Source organism: Grus americana, chromosome 2 (genome assembly GCF_028858705.1).
Source record: "Grus americana isolate bGruAme1 chromosome 2, bGruAme1.mat, whole genome shotgun sequence".
Lineage (NCBI taxonomy): Eukaryota > Metazoa > Chordata > Aves > Gruiformes > Gruidae > Grus > Grus americana.
In genome coordinates this window covers 52,276,715-52,295,873 of record NC_072853.1, presented here as the reverse complement: position 1 = coordinate 52,295,873, position 19,159 = coordinate 52,276,715, and the positions used below count along the sequence as shown (strand labels likewise).

Sequence of the window (19,159 nt, the reverse complement as noted above, 5' to 3'; positions counted from 1 at the left end):
TCTACTTTTCTCTCCAGATCTCTAGTGCAGTGGTTAAACATTCTGTAACAGGATTACTTGCCTGCTCCTGCCCTGCAATGCTTTGTTTGTCATGCCAGCAGTGTTTTGCAGCACCGCAAAGAGCAGGATTGGGAAACCAATTCAGCTGAATATTTTTCCTCCTGGCTGTTTTTCAGCTGGGTATGTTTCTTGATCCAGTTTATAGCTCAACTCTGCAAAAACCTTTTGCGGGCATAATGGAAAGAATGGAGCAGCATGGTCAGGTGAGGCATGCATGGAAATGGGTGTTGCTGCTGGAATTGTGTCAGGGAATGGATGAAGAAGGGCTACGTTGTCTATCAGGGTGATGTTTAGGGATCTGTGAGATAGAGATGCGACTCTCTTGATTGGAGACTCCAAATACGGACATGCACTGTTCTCTTTTAAGCCCAGTCAGTAAAATTACTTTTGAGTCAAACGTCTTTGTTTTGTTGTTTTGGTTTTTTCTCTTGATCTTTCCTAAGGAAGTTTTTCTGAGTTTTTCCACAGTAGCTTTTGCTTTACTGGCTAGAAATGTTTAGCTTTTATTTAAGTTTACTGTGAGATGACCTAGTTTTGTATTCCATGACTCCTGATTATCCCTCTCTTTTGCCCTCTTTCCTGCTGCTTGGACAAGTTGAAAAATCCTGTAGCACTCAATTCCTTGGTCCTTTTATATCCAGAATAAATGTGATCCTTGGCAAACTGTCTTCCCCGAAGTTCAGCAACTGTTAAAAAAAAAAATCCCAAAATGCATAACTTCTTTGTTTCTATGTGAAATACTAATTTAGCAATCAATTTATAAAAACCCAAAACCAAATATCACCCCTCAATCCCCAGCACCATAACTAGTTAGACTTTTTAAGTAAGGCAACAAAACAGTAACAGGTTATCTGAGTCCTTTTAATGTACCTGCTCTTGAAGACTACCAAAAAAGTAGTAAAATGTTTCAATACAATTCGTAGCAGTGAGGCAGCCACCATGAGGTCATAGTCAATACTATCTCTTTGAGTGTTACAGATAGTCAACAGACACTAGACATGAAAGTCCTGGTGTACATAAGAAGAAAGATAGCTTTTTCCTTGATGTTATCCTTCCACGGTGGGAACAAAGTCATTGATGGAGTTGTGGGGGAGTGGAAAATATATGGGTGACTTCCAAGTTCTTGTTTTGTAGAAAAATAGCATTTTTAGTTGTTGCCACCAGGCAGCAAATACTTTTTAAATGTAGAAGGTTAGTTAAAAAGAATGATTATGGTATATGACGTGCATTGTCTGGCAGTTGGAGTTGGCAAATTATGTTATGGGTTATAGGACTTGTCTGCGCCAGACCTTCACAATTTCAGCACAGACTTTGGCCAAGATATGGATGCTGGCTTAGCCATGAACTGCTCCAGGAATTACAGTGATCATTTAGTATAACGTCAGCAGTTTGAGTTTTTGTTGTCTCTGAAAGCTATCTTTGCCTTGAAGAGCTCCTCAGATCTCTGCAGTGCTATGTGCAGTCTTTGCTCCAAATGTGTTTCCTTTTCCAGCCTTAACTAAATATTTATTCTGGTGTTCATGCATCAGGAAAATTTTTAATCATGAGGCCAGAAATCTTCCTAAATATGTTTATAATCAAGGCTGGAAGAGGGTGGAGTGAGAACCTGTCTTGGTTAGGAGAAATGATACACAAGATGATTTCACTGTCATTCAGAAGGACCTTGACAGGCTGGAGAAATGGGCCAGCAGGGATCTCGTGTAATTCAACAAAGGGAAAGGCTGAGTACTGCACCTGGGGAGGAGTAACCCCTGCACCAGTACAAGCTGGGGACAACTGGCTGGAAAGCAGTTTTGCAGGAAAAGACCTGGGAGTCTCGGTGGACAACCAAGTGAACGTGAGCCAGCAATGTGCCCTTGTGGCAATAAAGGCCAGTGGTATCCTGGGCTACATTAGGAGGAGTGTTGCCAGCAGGTCAAGGGAGGTGATCCTTCCCCTCTACTCAGAACTGGTGAGGCCACACCTAGAGTGCTGGATCCAGTTCTGGGCTCCCCAGTATGAGAGAGACATGGCCGTACTGAATGTGTCAACCAAAGGGCTGCAAACGTGGGGGATCTTAAACCATCTGGTATGAGGTGAGGCTGAGGTATCTGATGATGTTTAGCTTGAAGAAGAGAATGCTCGGGGATCTCAAGAGTGTATATAAATACCTGATGGAGGTTTTAAAGAGGATGGAGCCAGGCTCTTTTCCGTGGTGTCAAGTGACAGGACGAGAGGCAGTGGGCACAAATTGAAATACAGGAATTTCCACTGAAGCATAAGAAGAAACATTTTTGCTGTAGGGGTGACTGAACAGGCTGCGTTGTGGAGTCTGCGTTCTCGGAGGTGCTCAAAACCTGACTGGATACAGTCCTGGGTGGCTGGCTTTAGTTTACTGTGCTTTGAGCAGTGGTGGTTGGAGTAGACGATTTCCAGAGGTTACTTCTAACCTCAGCTATTACGTGATTGTGTGAAATGATCAGACAAGAAGGCATTTCCTTCAGTTTTGCCTCTCCAGCTGTTGATTTTTTCTTCATTGCAGGTGGCTCAGCTGTTGGACACAAGTGACTAATAGGTTTATAGTGAATTTGGCAGTCATTTCCAAAAGCATCCCTTCTGAAGGGGACAAAAAAAATATTCCTTTTTCCTCACTTATTTCAGAGTGATCTAGTTTTTTGGCTGGTTTTTTTTTTTAAGGGTGAGTGACTGGGAAAATTCTGTGTTACTCCAGCCTTTTAGTGCTCATTTTTATCTTGTGCTACAGACTGATTTCCAGTGCTGCTCTCTACTATTGCTCAATATTTTCCAAACAGCAGCAGAATTTTATTTTATTTTTTATTTTTAAATAAACTTGTGGCTGTTCACTGTATTCAGAACGCATGGATGGAAACTGTGACTGATCACTTTTACTCTGCTGTAGCTTGGCAAAGCTGTAGGAGTAAATAGTCATGAAAACTCAGTTTTTGTGGAAGACTGGGCAGACTACGTGCTGGTGGGTTACATTTGGTCTGTCTTTGGCACATTCTTCTCAAGAAAACTGACATGTAAAGCAGTAAACCACTTCAAAAATGGTAACAGATTTTCATGAAGCTAATGGTATCTATCCAAGAGAGCTTAATTTTTTTCCCATATTAAAAAAGAAAAAAATAGACATAAGCACTTATCTTTTCCACTGTATAAAACGTGTAAACTAAACCAGTGATTTTCAAACTGTCACACACAGTTGAACATGGTAGCCTTTGTGTTATATGTTGATAGTCTTAATCCAGAGATAAAATTCCAGATTGCCCGTATATTTTGATATATGCATTTCTAACCCTTTAACTTGTACTTAAAGGATTTCTCATTTTCTTTCTCTGATTTGTATAGGTGGAAAAAACCAAACATAGCTTTCTCAGCTTTTTGAGCTGAGAAAAGATAAAATGTTTCATGAACAGACTGACAACTGGTGAGATGAGGCAAAGTCCGTGATCTTTTCCCCTCAATCATATAGGCTGATAGGGTATCACTAGCAGCCTTTCTTTATTGTTAACTTTTTAGTATATGGCTTCAAATTATAATGGTGCGCAACAGAAATCTGTGTAGTGATGTAGCACAGTTGTTAGTGTTCTCTTTTTTTCTCCCCACAGGTATCAAGCATGATGGAACTATGTGTGATACATGTCGACAGCAACCCATTATTGGCATCCGATGGAAATGTGCTGAATGCACAAATTATGACTTGTGCACAGTTTGCTATCATGGAGACAAACATCACCTGAGGCATCGTTTTTACAGAATTACCACACCAGGAAGTGAAAGGTAAAATGTAATTTTTTCCCTATTAAATTAAATAGGAACAGTTAATTGTAGTTAACTGTTAAACTGCAGATTTGGTTGCTGAAACTTGGATCAAGATTCTGTTACTGGTTCTGCCTTTTTCTGAGGGAGGGTAGCTAGGACCTTTGGAGGTTGGAAAACATGGAAATTTTAGAAAGTATGGAGTAGAGAAAAAAGCTAGGATATGATTATTCAGTTTCTTTTAACCTCATTGCAGTCTTCCTAGTTCTTGTGTTATCACATAGCAGCTTTTAAACAAAGGCAATTATCTTTACACAATGTATAATCACAAAATGATTTGTCAATGAATTCCTGAACATGAAAGTTTAATTAGGCTCAAAAATGGTGTAGAAAGATTGAGGGGAAAATACCCTCCTTGTGTGCTATGAAAAACAGAATGGAGACAAAACCTTTGACTTGAACTGCTTAAACTGCTCACTACAGAAAGCAGAGAAAAGATGCTGTGAAGGGTTGTTCTACCCTTGCCTTGGTTTTCATGTTCTTTTCTTAAGCATCTATTATTGTCTCCCAGCGAAGAACTCTGAACAAAATTGACATTTAGTGTGTTCATGCATCGCTGTTCTTGTGTTCTTGACTTTAAATAACTTCTCTGAATCCAAAGCCCCTCTCTCATGATTTATCTATCAGTTAAGTGAGAACAGTGATACTTGCCTGTTACTAAATACTTGGAGAGCTATGGTAAAGCATTGTGTAAAGGCTACGTGCTCTAGTATCACCTCTGTGATAACTCTCCAGAATGTCCTTTCATTAAATCATTGGAAGCTTTTTTGTTAGATATGATATTCAGTTAAATGAGACATGTGTAAGACAATATTTGTTTCCTCTTCTTGGAGAAGTAAGGTTTAATATGTTGTAATTCAGTGATGTGCTTTTATCAGTGCTTTTACAGTTAAGGGAAGCAGTTGGAGCATACAAACTGAGTTCTCGTATCATGTCTTCTAGGGACTGTGTTTATTTTTTCAACTGTTTGTCTTGACATTTAACTATGTCTCAGATGGCCAGCTCAGTGGCTTAATCAAAAAAGTAACTTCTGTTTTTTTGAGATTCATGCCAGCAGATCTAGGTACGAAACAGATATTATAAGTGTACTGTCTCAATTATAATGTCTAATGCAGAGCAAGACTTAGAAGTTGGGTCCAAGAGTAGAAAGAGCTGGCTTAGTGTGATTAATAGACATTAGTGTAATTAATAGAGAAATTTTCTATTTTCTATTTCTTTTTTTAAAATCTCGTTGTTTTTGCAAATGCTTGCCATTTTTTCTCCTATATATATTTTTTTTCAGCTGAAGCTTCCTTTGTAGTTTTAAGTGGTCTGTTATGGTGTATAAAACATAAGTTTTAGTTTTGGAGATAGATTGTACACAATGTATAGTATTGCAGGAAGTCTTTTGCATCTTGTCCCTTTTTCCCTGTCTTTGTTTACTCCCATTGAATTCTGTTTTGTGACTTACCTAGAAGGCAGCTCCATCTGCCAAGGGAGCTATTTCTATTACATCAAGCATAGCTGAGAAAAATTGATTAAAGTTAACTGTTTGAAGGAGGAAAAAGCAAAGCAGTGCTATTGAATTTGAGGGATATCTCATAGGAAAAATGGTAAGAGGCATCTAAGGACGTTTGGATGAAGGAAAGCATAAGCTGTACCTATTCTTGACTCCAGGATATATGGGCAGCATACCGAAGTAATGTATGCTGGACTTTGTTTCAGTTTTGTAGGTGTTCAGAACTTTCTAAAATGCTGCTATAAACAACATATCTTTGTTTTCTATCACTTTCTTATATTACTTAGATAAAAATGGCTAATGTTTTCATGTGCTCTGTGCCTTGATTCTAACAGTTTAACTTTTTCCTTGTCTGCCATCTGCTGGATGTTAAAAGTTTAGCAGCAGGGTGATACACTTCCTGAAGAGGTCAGGAAACATTCAGCATTTCAGCTGAAAAATACTTTTGTCTGGCAAAATTTTCTTGGCATGAAGTAAGAAATCTGGTTGCATGCAAACTGGTAGCTTTTGAGATGACTGAAAAGACAGGAAAATGTTTGTTTCTCTGTGTCTATTTGTAAGTTTAGTACTCAGGAACTGTTCTGTTTGGACTTATCTACTTCAATTCTGTTGAAGTCAGAGGGAAGGAAGAGGTTTGCTTTAGAAAAATAACATACTGTGTCTGAAAAAATGAATGCCGATATATTGAATTAAATTTGCCAAGATATGCTATAAAAAGTATGTAGAAAGTAAACTGACACATGGAGGGGAAGGAGATATAGCTCTTAATAGCATAATTCTGAATAAAAATGGCAGGACTAATATCGGCCTAGGGTGCATCGAAGAGTAACAGAAATGTGTTGTTTGTAGGACTCTCTATGTTTCTTTAATGATTTTAATAATGAATACAGATCTATATGTAAGTGGTTATAAGATTATTGCTGGTAGTAGGAAGTTTGGAGAAGAAATTATCATTAGAATTAAAAACTAATTATAAATATACAATAAAACAGATATAGGAAGATCATGGGTTTTTTATCTTGTGGGCTGCTGTTAGAGTTGAGAATTGAATGGATGTTGTTTATGCACCGAAATCTGCATTTGTGGGGTTATTTTTGTTTCAAGATGCTCTCCTTCCTTCCTATCCCCAAAGATTTGTTTTGGACTTTCTTTATTATCTTGACATGTGTGGGTTCTTTTTTTAATAACTTCAGGGTATTGTTGGAGTCTCGCCGTAAATCAAAGAAAATTACAGCAAGAGGAATCTTTGCAGGTGCCAGGGTGGTGCGGGGAGTTGACTGGCAATGGGAAGATCAAGATGGTGGCAATGGGCGTAGAGGAAAGGTAAAAATAAAACTGGTTTAAATAAGAAGATGCATCTCTGCGTACTCATGTAATGGCTTCAGTGACCTTTCTAATCGTAGAGTAAAAATATAATCATAGAAGTTACTATTTTAATCTGCTGGACATTTCTGAATCTTATTCGGTAATGCTCAAGTATTTAGAAGGAGGAGGGCATGTATACTATGACCATTTTTGTGGGGTTTTTTTGTTTGTTTTGTTTTTTTAATTTAAATTTACATTTTTACAATACCAGCACAAAATTTTTAAAGGTACTAAATTTTTGTCTTGGTTCTTCTGTTTAAAACTGGCTTGTAACAACATTAAGATCTCAGGCATATTTCAGCATTACTAGATAGCTGATGTAAAAACAGACCTCTCAGGATTAGCCCTTTCTGGTCCTCACTGCATTCTGTTGTCTTATTAATTGTGGGTCAGCAAATATGTTTATCTCTTGCTCTTGGTTTTCAGTGCTTGCACCCTGGATTTTTGTTTTTCATCTAATAATTATAGGGACTTTTCCAGTTTAAAATTAAAAACTTTACAGGTGTTTGAATATGGCTATTATATTACTGATTTAGGACATTATGAGAGTGTTTTTGATATAGTTACATAATAAAAATATTTGGATTTATTGACAATTGAATGGAATGGTATGTTGCTAATGATAACTTTTGCAAATTTTCTGTTTAAAACTTACATTTACCTTGAGAACTAATGAAGATTTGTTGTAAGTGTGAACATACAGTAGGGAGTGTAAAATAAACTATGACTTTTATCACCAAATATGACATGTTCTAGGAGAATTGGATGCCCTTATGTCTTGGTGAACTGGTGGGTTTTGTTGGATTTATTTTTAGTACATTTAAGCAGCATTTAAAAAAAAGTGAAAAGTTCCTGAATAAATGGAAGCTTTAGGGGATTTCATTTTGAATTTTACTGAGAGGAAAGAATAAATTTAAATCTCTTAAAGCAAGGGATATTCAGATGTAGCTTTTTCATTTTAATTATTTACCCCTTGCTGTGAATTTGGCAAGATATTTTGAAATCTCTGAAACTCAGCAAAATAAGTCTCATCCTGCATTGTCTGCTTTATGTACTAAACTTGAATTAGTGGGATTATTTGCAAGCTGAAAATATGTATAAATGCATATAAATGTTTTTAATGAGGAAACACAGATGGTAGATAGCAGAAACAGCTTTTAAATATATACAAATAAGAATGAAGACAAATTCTGGAAATTTATTTTTTTGAATAATGGAAGTGTGTTCAGAATTTGGTCCATGGCCTCATGATTTCAAAAATGTCAGGGAAAGTCCTTTTCACTCTGCTGTTGTACTGTTGTTAAACAGATCAGCTCTGGAAATAAAACATTGTCTCCTAACATACTGCACTGCCACCAGGCTAATGCAGGTTGAACCAGACAAATTGAAGCAATTAAAATAACTTTCATCCTGTTTTTCTTAGTTAAATGCTGTTTCTAGTAAGAACATGTCAAAGCATCATAAAATAAATTTGTTCAGATTTTGTTCTCTACTTTATGTAGCTAGATTACCTACTGAACAGACAAAAGAAAAAGAGGCCTATAAAGTATTTATTCAGGCTGCCATCTTATTGAGGCACCTAGGGAACATTTGTATCAAACAGAAAACAGTGTCAGAATAAATTTTATTAAATTCAGTAAAACTGCTGTATCCTTAATTATTCTGAAGAGACGAATAAGGTTTTGAGTTCAAACTGTGCTTCTAAAGTCTTTGTTGGAGAAACATTTTTCTTATTTTTAAAACCGAATAGGTAACTGAAATCCAAGATTGGAGTGCGTCAAGTCCCCATAGCGCAGCATATGTTCTTTGGGACAATGGTGCTAAAAACCTTTACAGAGTTGGCTTTGAGGGCATGGTAAGTATAAAAGAACACAAAGAGTAAAATGCATGGTGGGGGAAGGGTAGTAAGAATAACTTGTTGTGCTTTATTATCCTGCTTTTGTAATATCCTCTGTCAGTTTGCATGCTCTTAGTCAGGTCATTGTGAATACAGCTGTATGGATCATGCATATGCATTAGGAAGAAAGTCTGATCTGGGAATTTCTAAAACATGTGAATAACTTAAAGCTAAGGGCTGGTTTCTGCCAGACTATAGGAAGCGTTTACATCGCATACATGATTATCTTACTGTGCTACTATTGTACTTAATTAAGATTCAGAAAAGAAAAAGAAGCTTAGTTAGGAACTCTTTAAAACCTGTATTTCTTTAACTCCTGAACTCCTCAGTTCACTTTAAATTTTGGTGTGAGTACTGCAAGATTTGCAGTTCCTAAATTACTGGCAACACTCAGAATCCTTTTGAGAGCAATTGGTGGGTTTTTTGTCAATGGAAGGGTGTTGAATTAAGTTACAACCTTAATTTGCTTTAGCACTAAATTTTTCTTTTTCACTTCCCAGCTTCTACTGCTACTTCTACAGCTTTAGAGAGAAAATGGGTCAGACTGTAGTCTAAGTGCCTTCTGTTGCTGGATTTTCTTATCCTAATGTGGGTCAGGGAGAGGTTACTTTGATTATCAGCTGCTTATGATATCTTAATTAGCATTTTCTTTGCATGATTTTCATTTGATACTGCGGAGGAAAACCTTGTTAACATTGAAATGTCATTTTGTCAGATGTGTATCAGTACAAAATGTTAAACAATGACTACTTTTTTTGAAAGTAATAATTTTGTCTTATAGCCTCACTTAAATAAAGTTTATTTTTATAATAAAAAATAAATACTAAATACCACTTTTGCAGTAAGTATATATTTTAGTGTCATGTTTAAAAAGAGTAAACATCTTTAATGCAGGTCAGTTTTTCTGGTGCATGAAGATGCTAAAGATAAAATATAAGTCAGTGTTGAATTATGTGCTTTATGGTCCCCCCCAGTTCTAAAGAAAATTCCTTATATACTGGCAAAAGGGAAAGTTAGTTATATGTAGTATTTTGTGATATACTATTATTAAACCAATGGTTGTTATCTTCCCCCTTATGTTTGAGGAAAAGGAACACAGTTACAGAATCTAGATACAATGAGATACAGATCAACAGATTATTTTTTGTTATTGCAATTTCAGTTATGTTAGAATTTGTGGACTGCGTAGTAGGAGTTCTGGCCTCAGAAAAAATCCATTTAAGATAAGTTACATTCTGCTCTGAAATAGTTATTCCCTTACAAAAAATAAATATATTTTTATTATTAAATCAACTATTTTCTGTTGCCAAACTATTGCCACATAAGGAAGTGCTATATGTTTCTAGAATACTTGATTAACTACTGCAACTGTAAATTTTAATGGATAAGGGTGACCCTTCCCACAAGATTTGTACAAATAGAAATATTTAGTTAGTCATTAAATTAAGAACAAAAAACTGTTAAAACGTATGTGAAGCTACATATGTTTTGTATATAGGATAATATATAAATAATATATGTATAAAAAGGATAATTTGAGGCTGTATTTGTAGTGCTTACTGATTGTAATCCATTCCTACAATAATTTTATCTTTGTCAGATACTTTTATCAAATGCAATTTTCATTTCAGACAGAATGGATTCTTGGATATGTGACAAATACCATGTGAATGGAATGCTAAATTTTATAACTGATGAATTGCTAAGTGTACAATTCACTATGATTATTTGCCACTATTTATGTACCGTAATATAAAGCTGACTAAATAGACTGCCAGAAAGTTCATATGAAGTCAAGGCAAACTTGTCTTGGGACTTAGAAATTGGTTAAGAATGTTCAGAGAATGTGGAATCGACAATACTCAGCGTGTGTGCCCATGTAAATACAGCTGGGAAGAGACCCCTACTTGCAAATGAGTAACACTTGACTCGGATGCAAATGGAGTGATTAAAGAAACACAGCTTATTGTTGTAAGTCAGGGTTGCTTGTCTGATAGCTGACAGGCTGCATCTGGTCCTCAAAATTAATCTATCTGGCCTGCCAGCTTTTCCTTGGGAGAGATGAGGATTGGCTGGTGGGGCAGCAGGTGCTGGCTGAAAACTTGCATTTATTTCTGTCCAGATCCTTAGAGTTTTTATTTGAGTTTGCTGTTGCTGTGTTTACATATGAAGTGGTTGAGAGAGGTGCATCTTGCCTTTCTTTGTGAAGCCTGGCATTTAAATCTGTGAGTTTCTGCTGCCATAGGCCACAAATTCCCAAGCTGAAATCTGTTTTTATGATGCTGTTAGGTTGAATAACATGCTTGCTACATCCATAGTAGGAATAACATATTTTTGGGGTAATGCAGTTATTGACACTGCTTGCATTTCATATCAATATGTATTCGGATTCTAGAGCCAGACCAAGCTGTTTGCACATTTCTAAAGCAGGTAATGTGGTTAACGTAGCCTTTTGCAATAGAAGGATACACTACATGGAATTAGAGAGTTAATGAGAAGATTGTAATTTAGCTTTTTGGACTTGTTTCTAGTTTTTATTTCTTCATATCATACAGCTGAGGATGTAAAGCTGGTAGCTTCCGTTGATTTTCAATAAGCATTATGTACTACTACTTATTAATGGAATGATTTTGCTATAAAAACTTAAGAAAATAGTTCCATCAGCAGCAGTACCCTAAATCTATTTCATTATTTTGGAATCGATTTTGTGCCACCAAATTTCTTTTCTCTGTACCACTTGCCTTTTTTGCTGTGATTAACCTTCTTTTCTTGTTTTTCATTATGGAGGCTCTTGCTTTCATCTGTGTAGCCTCTGAAAGAATAGCTGTGGTTATCATCCATCATTGTCACAGTCATCTGTAAGCCATCTGTGTTTGTGTACTTTTTTCCACAAATTCTGAATAGTTGAGTGCATAAGGGAAATTGAGAAGATTCTTCGCCCTCGTGTTTTTTACTTTAAACTTTCTTACCCTGATTGATACCTAATGTCTGTTCATCAACATTTATTTGGGTTACCCTTAAAGATAATCCTTGAAATTACTCTAGAGGATTTTAAGAATGACTTATAAACACTTTTTTTTTTTTCTAAATAAGAACAAGGTAAATGTCTTGGCATACTAGGCATTGCAGGTGAGTGTTATAAAATATATAGAAACGTGCTTTCTGCTGCAGTTCCAACTTCCAGATCTGTCATGTAAGTCAGATCTTCAGCTCTCTAGTCCTTCATCTTGTCCTCAGTACATTCAAAATAAAGGCTTTAGGAAGGAGCAACAGGAACTTTCATTATTTTGTTAGTTTAGTGTCCTTCTGTTGCTTCCAGGTGCTGATCAAAACTGATTTAAAGCAAAGAAACATGAATTTTGGCCATCTTTGCACATGCAGCAGGTGGTTTTTTATCACGTTACTTACAGTGTAGCCAAAGTTAGGTGGTTAGTTGTTTTGGAATCCAGAGAGGAAGGAGAGATTTATGTATAAATTGTGCATTTATTGACATTTGTTAGCAGACTTTGTTTCACTTATTGTTTACGTAGTCTTTTTTCTCTAGGTTTTGCCTGTAGTTTCAACCAAGCCAAGTTTTTAATTTCTCTGTGACTGAGTTGCTCTAGAAACATACTTCTGTTAAGCAGGAATGTACTAACTGATTCTTTTCCAATTTTGTTATTTACAGTATTAACCCACAAGGAAGACTTTAAAATGATCCTCCTTAAAAAGAATTACACATGGAAAGTTTTTATAAGTTCCTGTAATCAATAGACAGTAAGGTTATAAACCGTTCACTCAGGATTTGCCTGAGGTCTCTAAGAAGCTGTTGCTATTGTTTTTATACCTCACACATCTTTGTCATTCCAGTCACTTTCTCTACCATCTTCTACTTTCTCCTTTTATTGCTTTCACTTTCCTCAGCTTCTTGAAACTGAAAATAATTTGAGTTCATTAAATTTGAAATACAGCATTTCTTATAAACCTTTAGCTAAAACTTAGGGATTTATCCAGTCCCTTGTTGTCTTAATCAGATGACAAAGCAGCATGCAGTGGGCTTTCTCCGTTTGCTCTGTAAGGGCTTATTTCCTTACTGAAAACTGTTATGAGTTTAAAGACTTAAAATGACCTTTAAGGGGTGTATTCATTGCTACCTCAAACACCTGCAGCTGTGGTACCATTCCTGCTGGTATATCTGTAAGATCAGTATTAATTTCTCTTCCGGTGTTTGCTGCTCATGTAGGATGCTGTTTCACTGCATCTGGATCAAACATTCTTCTTTTTCTTAGCAGCACACCTAGTTTTCTTATCAAGTCTGTAGACTCCCCTCCCTGGTTTTGACGGATGGCGTTCCATATTGATTGGAATAACTTAATAGTTAGTCCAGTACGCAGCTGCTCCTTCAGTGTTGTTTTGCTCTGTGAGGTCAGGAATGATGATGTTTTTACAGTATTTGCCAACACTGCTTACATTGCTGTAGTGTGCGGTTTTTCATTCTCTGAAGTTCTGATGATGAAATTGCTGCTGGTTTTTTCAATGGTATAATTGGATAGTAAGTCAAAGTAAACTCTGTATTTCCCATTTGGCTGAGCAATTGTGATTTTTATGTAATCCAGTCACATACAGATGGAATACAATGAGTTTTTCAGCAAGTCAGGAGGTAGGTGCCAGAAGACCAAAGTTCTCTGCTGTAGGCAAAAACCATTATTACCCACTGCTTATGTGCATTGGCTGTTACTACTGATCTGAAAGTCGTGCTGTGCAATGTTTTGTGCTCGTGCTGTTCCTTGAATTTCGTTATAATGATTTCCTGCTTAACTTGGGCTTCCATCTCTTCTCTAACTGTACACAAATTCCACAAAATCTATAGCTTGTTTTTCTGTTTCTTGAAGGAATCCTATTCAAGGTTCGTTGAATAATTTCTTTATTAAGTTAGTGTATAAAAGCTTATGTTTTGTTTTCATCTTTGCACGTTTGTCTCCACCACATATTTACACTCAGCCTCACAGTTGTTACTTCTTTTTCTGTGTGCAGTGTCACTGAGTCTAAAACTTGTGTTTTAACATCCCTTGTATTTTGGTACAGTCCCTTTTGCACTTGTACGTCTCATCTTCAAACAATCTGCTGTTTGAATCCCTTTACAAGACTCAGGGAGACTCATAAAACTTGTAAAAATCCTGGTGGGGTTCTCCAAAATGCGGTATAGCAGAGCTGGCAGCAGGGATGCGCTGGCAGGCTGGTGTGCCCGGGCTTTAGGCGTGTTTGTGCTCCATCCTCACTAGGGGGGGCCTCTTGCCATGCAGTTCCCAGGGGAGGGTGACCAGGAGCTTAACACCACCCCTGATTTTTTTACTTAAACTACTTGGGCAGAAGAAAGCTTGTTTTCCTTTTCTAATAAATAGTAGTAGCTGAGTGCTAGAAGTAGAATTATAGTTGCATACCCACCTTTCGTGGTCCTGAAGTACAACTAAGTGCAGTTTCCTGTCTTAAAACTCCAGGATCTTTTTTGGTTTTGGCTGTGTTTTTTAAGACATTTGCAGGCCTTTATCATGTTCATGTTACTTTTCTTAGTAGTGCTGTTTGCAAAGTTTCTGAAGAAACTCTTTGCTGTATATACAGTATATATGAGTTAGTTTTGTACTGCGTTAATTTCTGTCAGTGCCTCATCTTTCTGTGCATGTTGAGCCCTCGATTTTTTGGTGAAGGCTTATGTAAAAAAAACCCCAAACATGTTACCTTGCTTTTCTGTGATACTTAGATCAGACTCTTGTTTTACTCCTTAGTGATCTAACATAGACTTCACCATGTAAGTGAAAGGAAGACAGATGTGAAGCTGAGGTTCAACATCAGGCTACCACTTAGTTTTACAACCAAGTATATCATTATACTCCAGAAATAAACTATGCATAGGACACAGTACAGGCAGGGTAAAAAAAGAAAGCAGATTTGTAGATTTCTGGTAGCTTTTTTTTTTCCGCTGTAAAATTTAAGGTATCTTACCGTGCTTCCTAACAGTTCCTGCTGCAAGAGAGTAATTAGCCTTTTACTGAATATTTTATTTCTTCTGCTAGCTTTTAGCCACCAGCTTGCTCTGTACGTTAACACTTGTTGTAACACAAGCAATCTTTCACCCAGCTTTTGCCTGGCTGGGAGGAGAACCATTTAGGACCCTCCCGTGCTCTGTTCTTAAAGCTTTGAAGAACGTGAAAACAGCACTTGTGTGTCCTGTGCAGACAGCTGGTTGTTGCATGACATGAAGAGTTTGCATTCAGTGGGTGAGACCAAGTGCTCCTGGGCGCATTAAATCTCTGTTGGTCTGGGGGAATGAACCACTTGCCATCTGGGATGGTCAGCACAGTCCTTTGTCTTCGGCCTAGTTAAACCCAGCACCTGCCCAACGGGTGCAGCATTTTGCCGCAGGTCTGCTGCTGCTGGGCCAAACCAACTCGCTTTCTCCAGTTTCTTGTGGGATTTGAAGAGCGGCTAAATCTCATTATTTTCATCAGGCTGCTTTCATCACTTTTTGAAAAAGTGGTGGCATGTGCTTCGTAGATCAGGATAGACGCTGAATTTTATATTGTTTCTGGCTACTTAGCAGTTACAGGTCACTGAGGGTAGTATTGTGTTCGTCAGTACCTTGATGATTTGGAAGACTCGAGAGTTTTCATTTTAATCCTTCTGCAGGAGCACAGTCTGTCAATAAATCTTGGGTGTGGGAAAAATAATTGTTACAGTATTTGTTTAGTTCTGGTTAATTATATCATAATCACCACCTGTCCTCTATTTCCTCCCCCATCCCATGCAATATTCTGGCACATTTTGCAAACAGTTTCCTATCTCCTTCCCAACTCATCGTGCACACAAAATGCCCTTTGTTTAGTGTGAATTGTTCCATAAGGAGCAGTGGCAGATGGTAGCCACTTCGTTTTAAGGGTCACACAGAGGAAGAACTAGAGGAAGGGAGAATTGTGGGAACTCCACTGACTTTATGAATAGGAGTTGGTTATCATACTTAAAACCTCTGTTTCTCAGATAATATTAAGCAAGGTCTTTCTGGAGGATGGGCTTTAGAACTTTTCTCTTTAAAAAGATCATGTTTAGCTCAGCATACTGGGTTTTTTGTTGGTTTTGTTTTTTTTGTTTTAAAGTAATATCCTTGTGTTTTGTATATTCTTAATTGGAAATTCTTAATTTTGTAGAATTTGGGTGCCAGGTTTTCTTCTCTAAGTTAAATGTATATGTTAAAAAGAGTTGGGAGGAGGGAGCAGCACTGGCAGGCATTAAATGATTGGTACAGAAAAGACTGTGACCTCACACACTGTTTGCAGATATTTCTTTTTCTTTGCTTGTGTTTTTAAAAGGGAGGATAACTTTATAGAACAATGCAAAGGAGCTTTGTGTTGTTTTAATACATTTCTTTAAATTAAAACTGTCTTATCCTTTATAGCCTTTTATATTGGTGAAGGTTATTAAAATCTTGAGAATGTCAAGGCTGATAGATTGGAAAGTATTTGAGGTTATATGCATCAATAACAAATTCATGGAGCATGTTTTTGTACACATGATTTTCTTTTTTAATTGAGTGTATTTTGGTTCTAGTTTCACTGACTTATGTTAACCTGGAGACTCAGTCAGTGAGGACTAAAGCTGTCTCAATCTCTCTCCATAGTCTGACCTGAAATGTGTCCAAGATGCAAAAGGAGGCTCTTTCTACAGGGACCATTGTCCTGTGTTAGGTGAGTTGAAGATAAAGTAAATTTATCTTGATGTGTGTTAATTATATGTAGTCTGGATTTCTCTTTCCTTTTTAAATGTCAGCTAAAAGGACTGTCCTTACTAGTGAAATGTAAGTGGTAGCATTTCTATGCATTAATAATAAATTGTAATGCCTTTCTAACTGTATTTGGTATCAGTGTGCCAAGGGGATGTCAAGGGAGCTGTTAAGTGTTGACTAAGGAATAAATTGAGTCATGTGCCTTGTGCACTATTTTTCTAGAGCCAAACATAGTTATACATTCGTATAAGACTATCTTAAATATTCAGAAATGTTCAATGAAGTAGCATGTACATGGCTATAAACAGGAGTCATTCAAACATATAACTTGACCTGTTATTTCATACTAATACTAGTATATGTTGTGAAACCTCGGTTGAGGTTTTCCATATCAGCTATTGCACTGACTTATTCCTCTAGTGTCTTGGCTGGGTTGTAGATGTGCAGAGTGTATCATACAAAATAATTGCTCGTTGTTTTGGTTTTTGAAATATGGGCAAGTTAGGATAAATTTTATAGGTTATTGGACACAAATTTCTTAATAATTGATGTATATTTCCTTGGCAAAACACCTGGTCATAAAACTGGATGCTACAGAAAATTTTACTCTTATTCTCGAGTTTCTTACTATACTTCAATGCACAAAAAACTTAGCTGATAATAGTGGCCTTCCTAAAGTGATGAGAATTCTCTATTTACTACTCTTAATCTAATTCCTTGCACAAGTAGTTGAAGTATGACCTGCAAGCACAATTCTCTTATTGACAGCATTGGTGAAAAGGTCAAAACAGTAAAGGTCTGTTTTGGTTTTTTTTAAAAAAAACAAACCAACAAAAAACAACCAGTTGTCCAAGAAGTCACTTATATACTGTCAAGTAGATGAATTGAATGAAAGTAAAAAGCCAAGGCACTCTGATCTTTGTGTGTTGCTTCTGTACTTAAAATTAATTTTGTCATTTTAGTCTAACATGAATGAAAATAGAAAAGTAGTAATAGGATCTTACTGGTTCTTTATTACACAGGTAAACATAGGTTCTTTTGGATGCCCTTTATTCGTTTTGGTTCTTGCTTTAAAAGTACAGGTCTGTTTTCTGCATGTCGTTTACTTTTAGGGTGATACCATATTTGAATACATGAATATTAATGACTAAAGATAGTAGGAGACTATTCTTTGTTAAATTCTTCCCTTTCCACTATATTAAGTTGCTCTTAATGGATGAGGATGAACTCAGTTCATCATTCTTACAACATTATCCTCTATCTTCTCAGTCTTACTCTTTGTTAGAACATCTGTGCCTTTTATTTGTCTTCTGAATGTAGTTCACAGATACGTTCATGCTGTGAATTTAAATGTATGCTTGCATTAAAAACTGGAAAGTTATTTTGAAGCTTTGCAATATTTGAAGTAGAGTGCAAATAATACTCCAGCAGGGGCCTAATTAATAGTAGTATGTAGTTGGGCTGAAATACTGGGGCTCATTTTGTTCAATACTGCATCGGTGACCTTGATGATGAGCCAGACAATCCCAGACAGTGATAGCACGTTGGCAGAGGGGTGTGGTTGAAAGTAAAGCTTTATTCAGAAGAGCCTTGAGGAAGTGAAGAATTTGGTGAATTTTGCAGTCTGGTTGGAGTAAGCCCATGTACCAGGAATTCCCAGACTGGGAATTGTGAATGGCTGAGTAAGGAGCCTTCCTGAGGAAGACTGGAGTGTTGCAGTGAATACCAAATTGAATGAGACAGCAGTGTGCCATCATTGCAAGTAAGGCAGATTTCATAGTTGGCTATATTAGGAGGATGGTAGGTAACAGAATAGGAAAAATTGTCCCACTCTTCTCAATGGTGATCTGATGGTGGCCTGCTAAAGTAAAGAGCCATGATTTGCAAGGAGGAGGAGGTGGGCTTGTTTAGTCTGGCAAGAAGGAGGTTAAGAGGTGATCTGCTAGCCACCTACAAACACTTGAATGGTAATTGAAAATGATAGCACCAAAATTTCAGTAGTGACAAATGGCATAACAACAAATGCTAGCGACCTTAAGGTGTGACTCGAGAGGTTAGGATCAGAAACTAAAGAAACTTTACACCTACAGCTCAATATTGTAGCACTGGAAAAAGTTACTTAGAGAGGTTGTGGAACTTCAGTCCTTGGGGGCTTTCAGGACTCAGACAGACAAAGCCACAGCTGACCTTAGCTGTTTGTTAGTTCAGCTTTGTGTGGGATATCAGACCAGATGACCTCCAGAGGTCTTTTCCGCCAACTAATGCTTCTCTAATTTTTTGCTGGTTTATATCTCTTCCTTAGACTTCCCTGTCTCACTAGGGCTGTCTCTGGGATGTTTGCTGTCTATAAGTTTTGTATCTAGTGAGTTCCATATCAGTAGCTTTCCTGATGAATTACTTTTTTTCTCCTCCATAGAAGCGCCTATTTTCACAGAATCACAGATTGGTAGGGGTTGGAAGGGACCTCTGGAGATCATCTAGTCCAACCCCCCTGCTAAAGCAGGATCACCTAGAGCAGGTTGCTCAGAATCGCATCCAGGCAGGTTTTGAATATCTCCAGAGAAGGAGACTCCACAACCGCTCTGGGCAGCCTGTTCCAGTGCTCGGTCACCCTCACAGTGAAGAAGTTTTTCCTCATGTTCAAATGGAACTTCCTGTGTTCCAGTTTGTGCCCATTGCCCCTTGTCCTGTCACTGGGCACCATAGAGAAGAATTTTCCATGTTATGTGTATTTTGTGGCAGAGGCGAAGGGTGCAGACTGAAAACA

General features: G+C 37.2%; 1 protein-coding gene across 4 annotated transcripts in view; it reads left to right on the top strand.

Annotated features, from left to right (window-relative positions):
• Positions 1-19,159, top strand: part of MIB1 (MIB E3 ubiquitin protein ligase 1) — a 90,919-nt gene that overhangs the window by 13,495 nt on the left and 58,265 nt on the right. For all 4 annotated transcript variants that reach the window (XM_054815297.1, XM_054815296.1, XM_054815300.1 and 1 more), the window contains exons 2-5: positions 3,669-3,840; positions 6,571-6,700; positions 8,493-8,597; positions 16,288-16,354. In XM_054815297.1, coding sequence (XP_054671272.1) covers positions 3,669-3,840; positions 6,571-6,700; positions 8,493-8,597; positions 16,288-16,354 — 474 coding nt within the window. The remainder of the gene's footprint in view (positions 1-3,668; positions 3,841-6,570; positions 6,701-8,492; positions 8,598-16,287; positions 16,355-19,159) is intronic.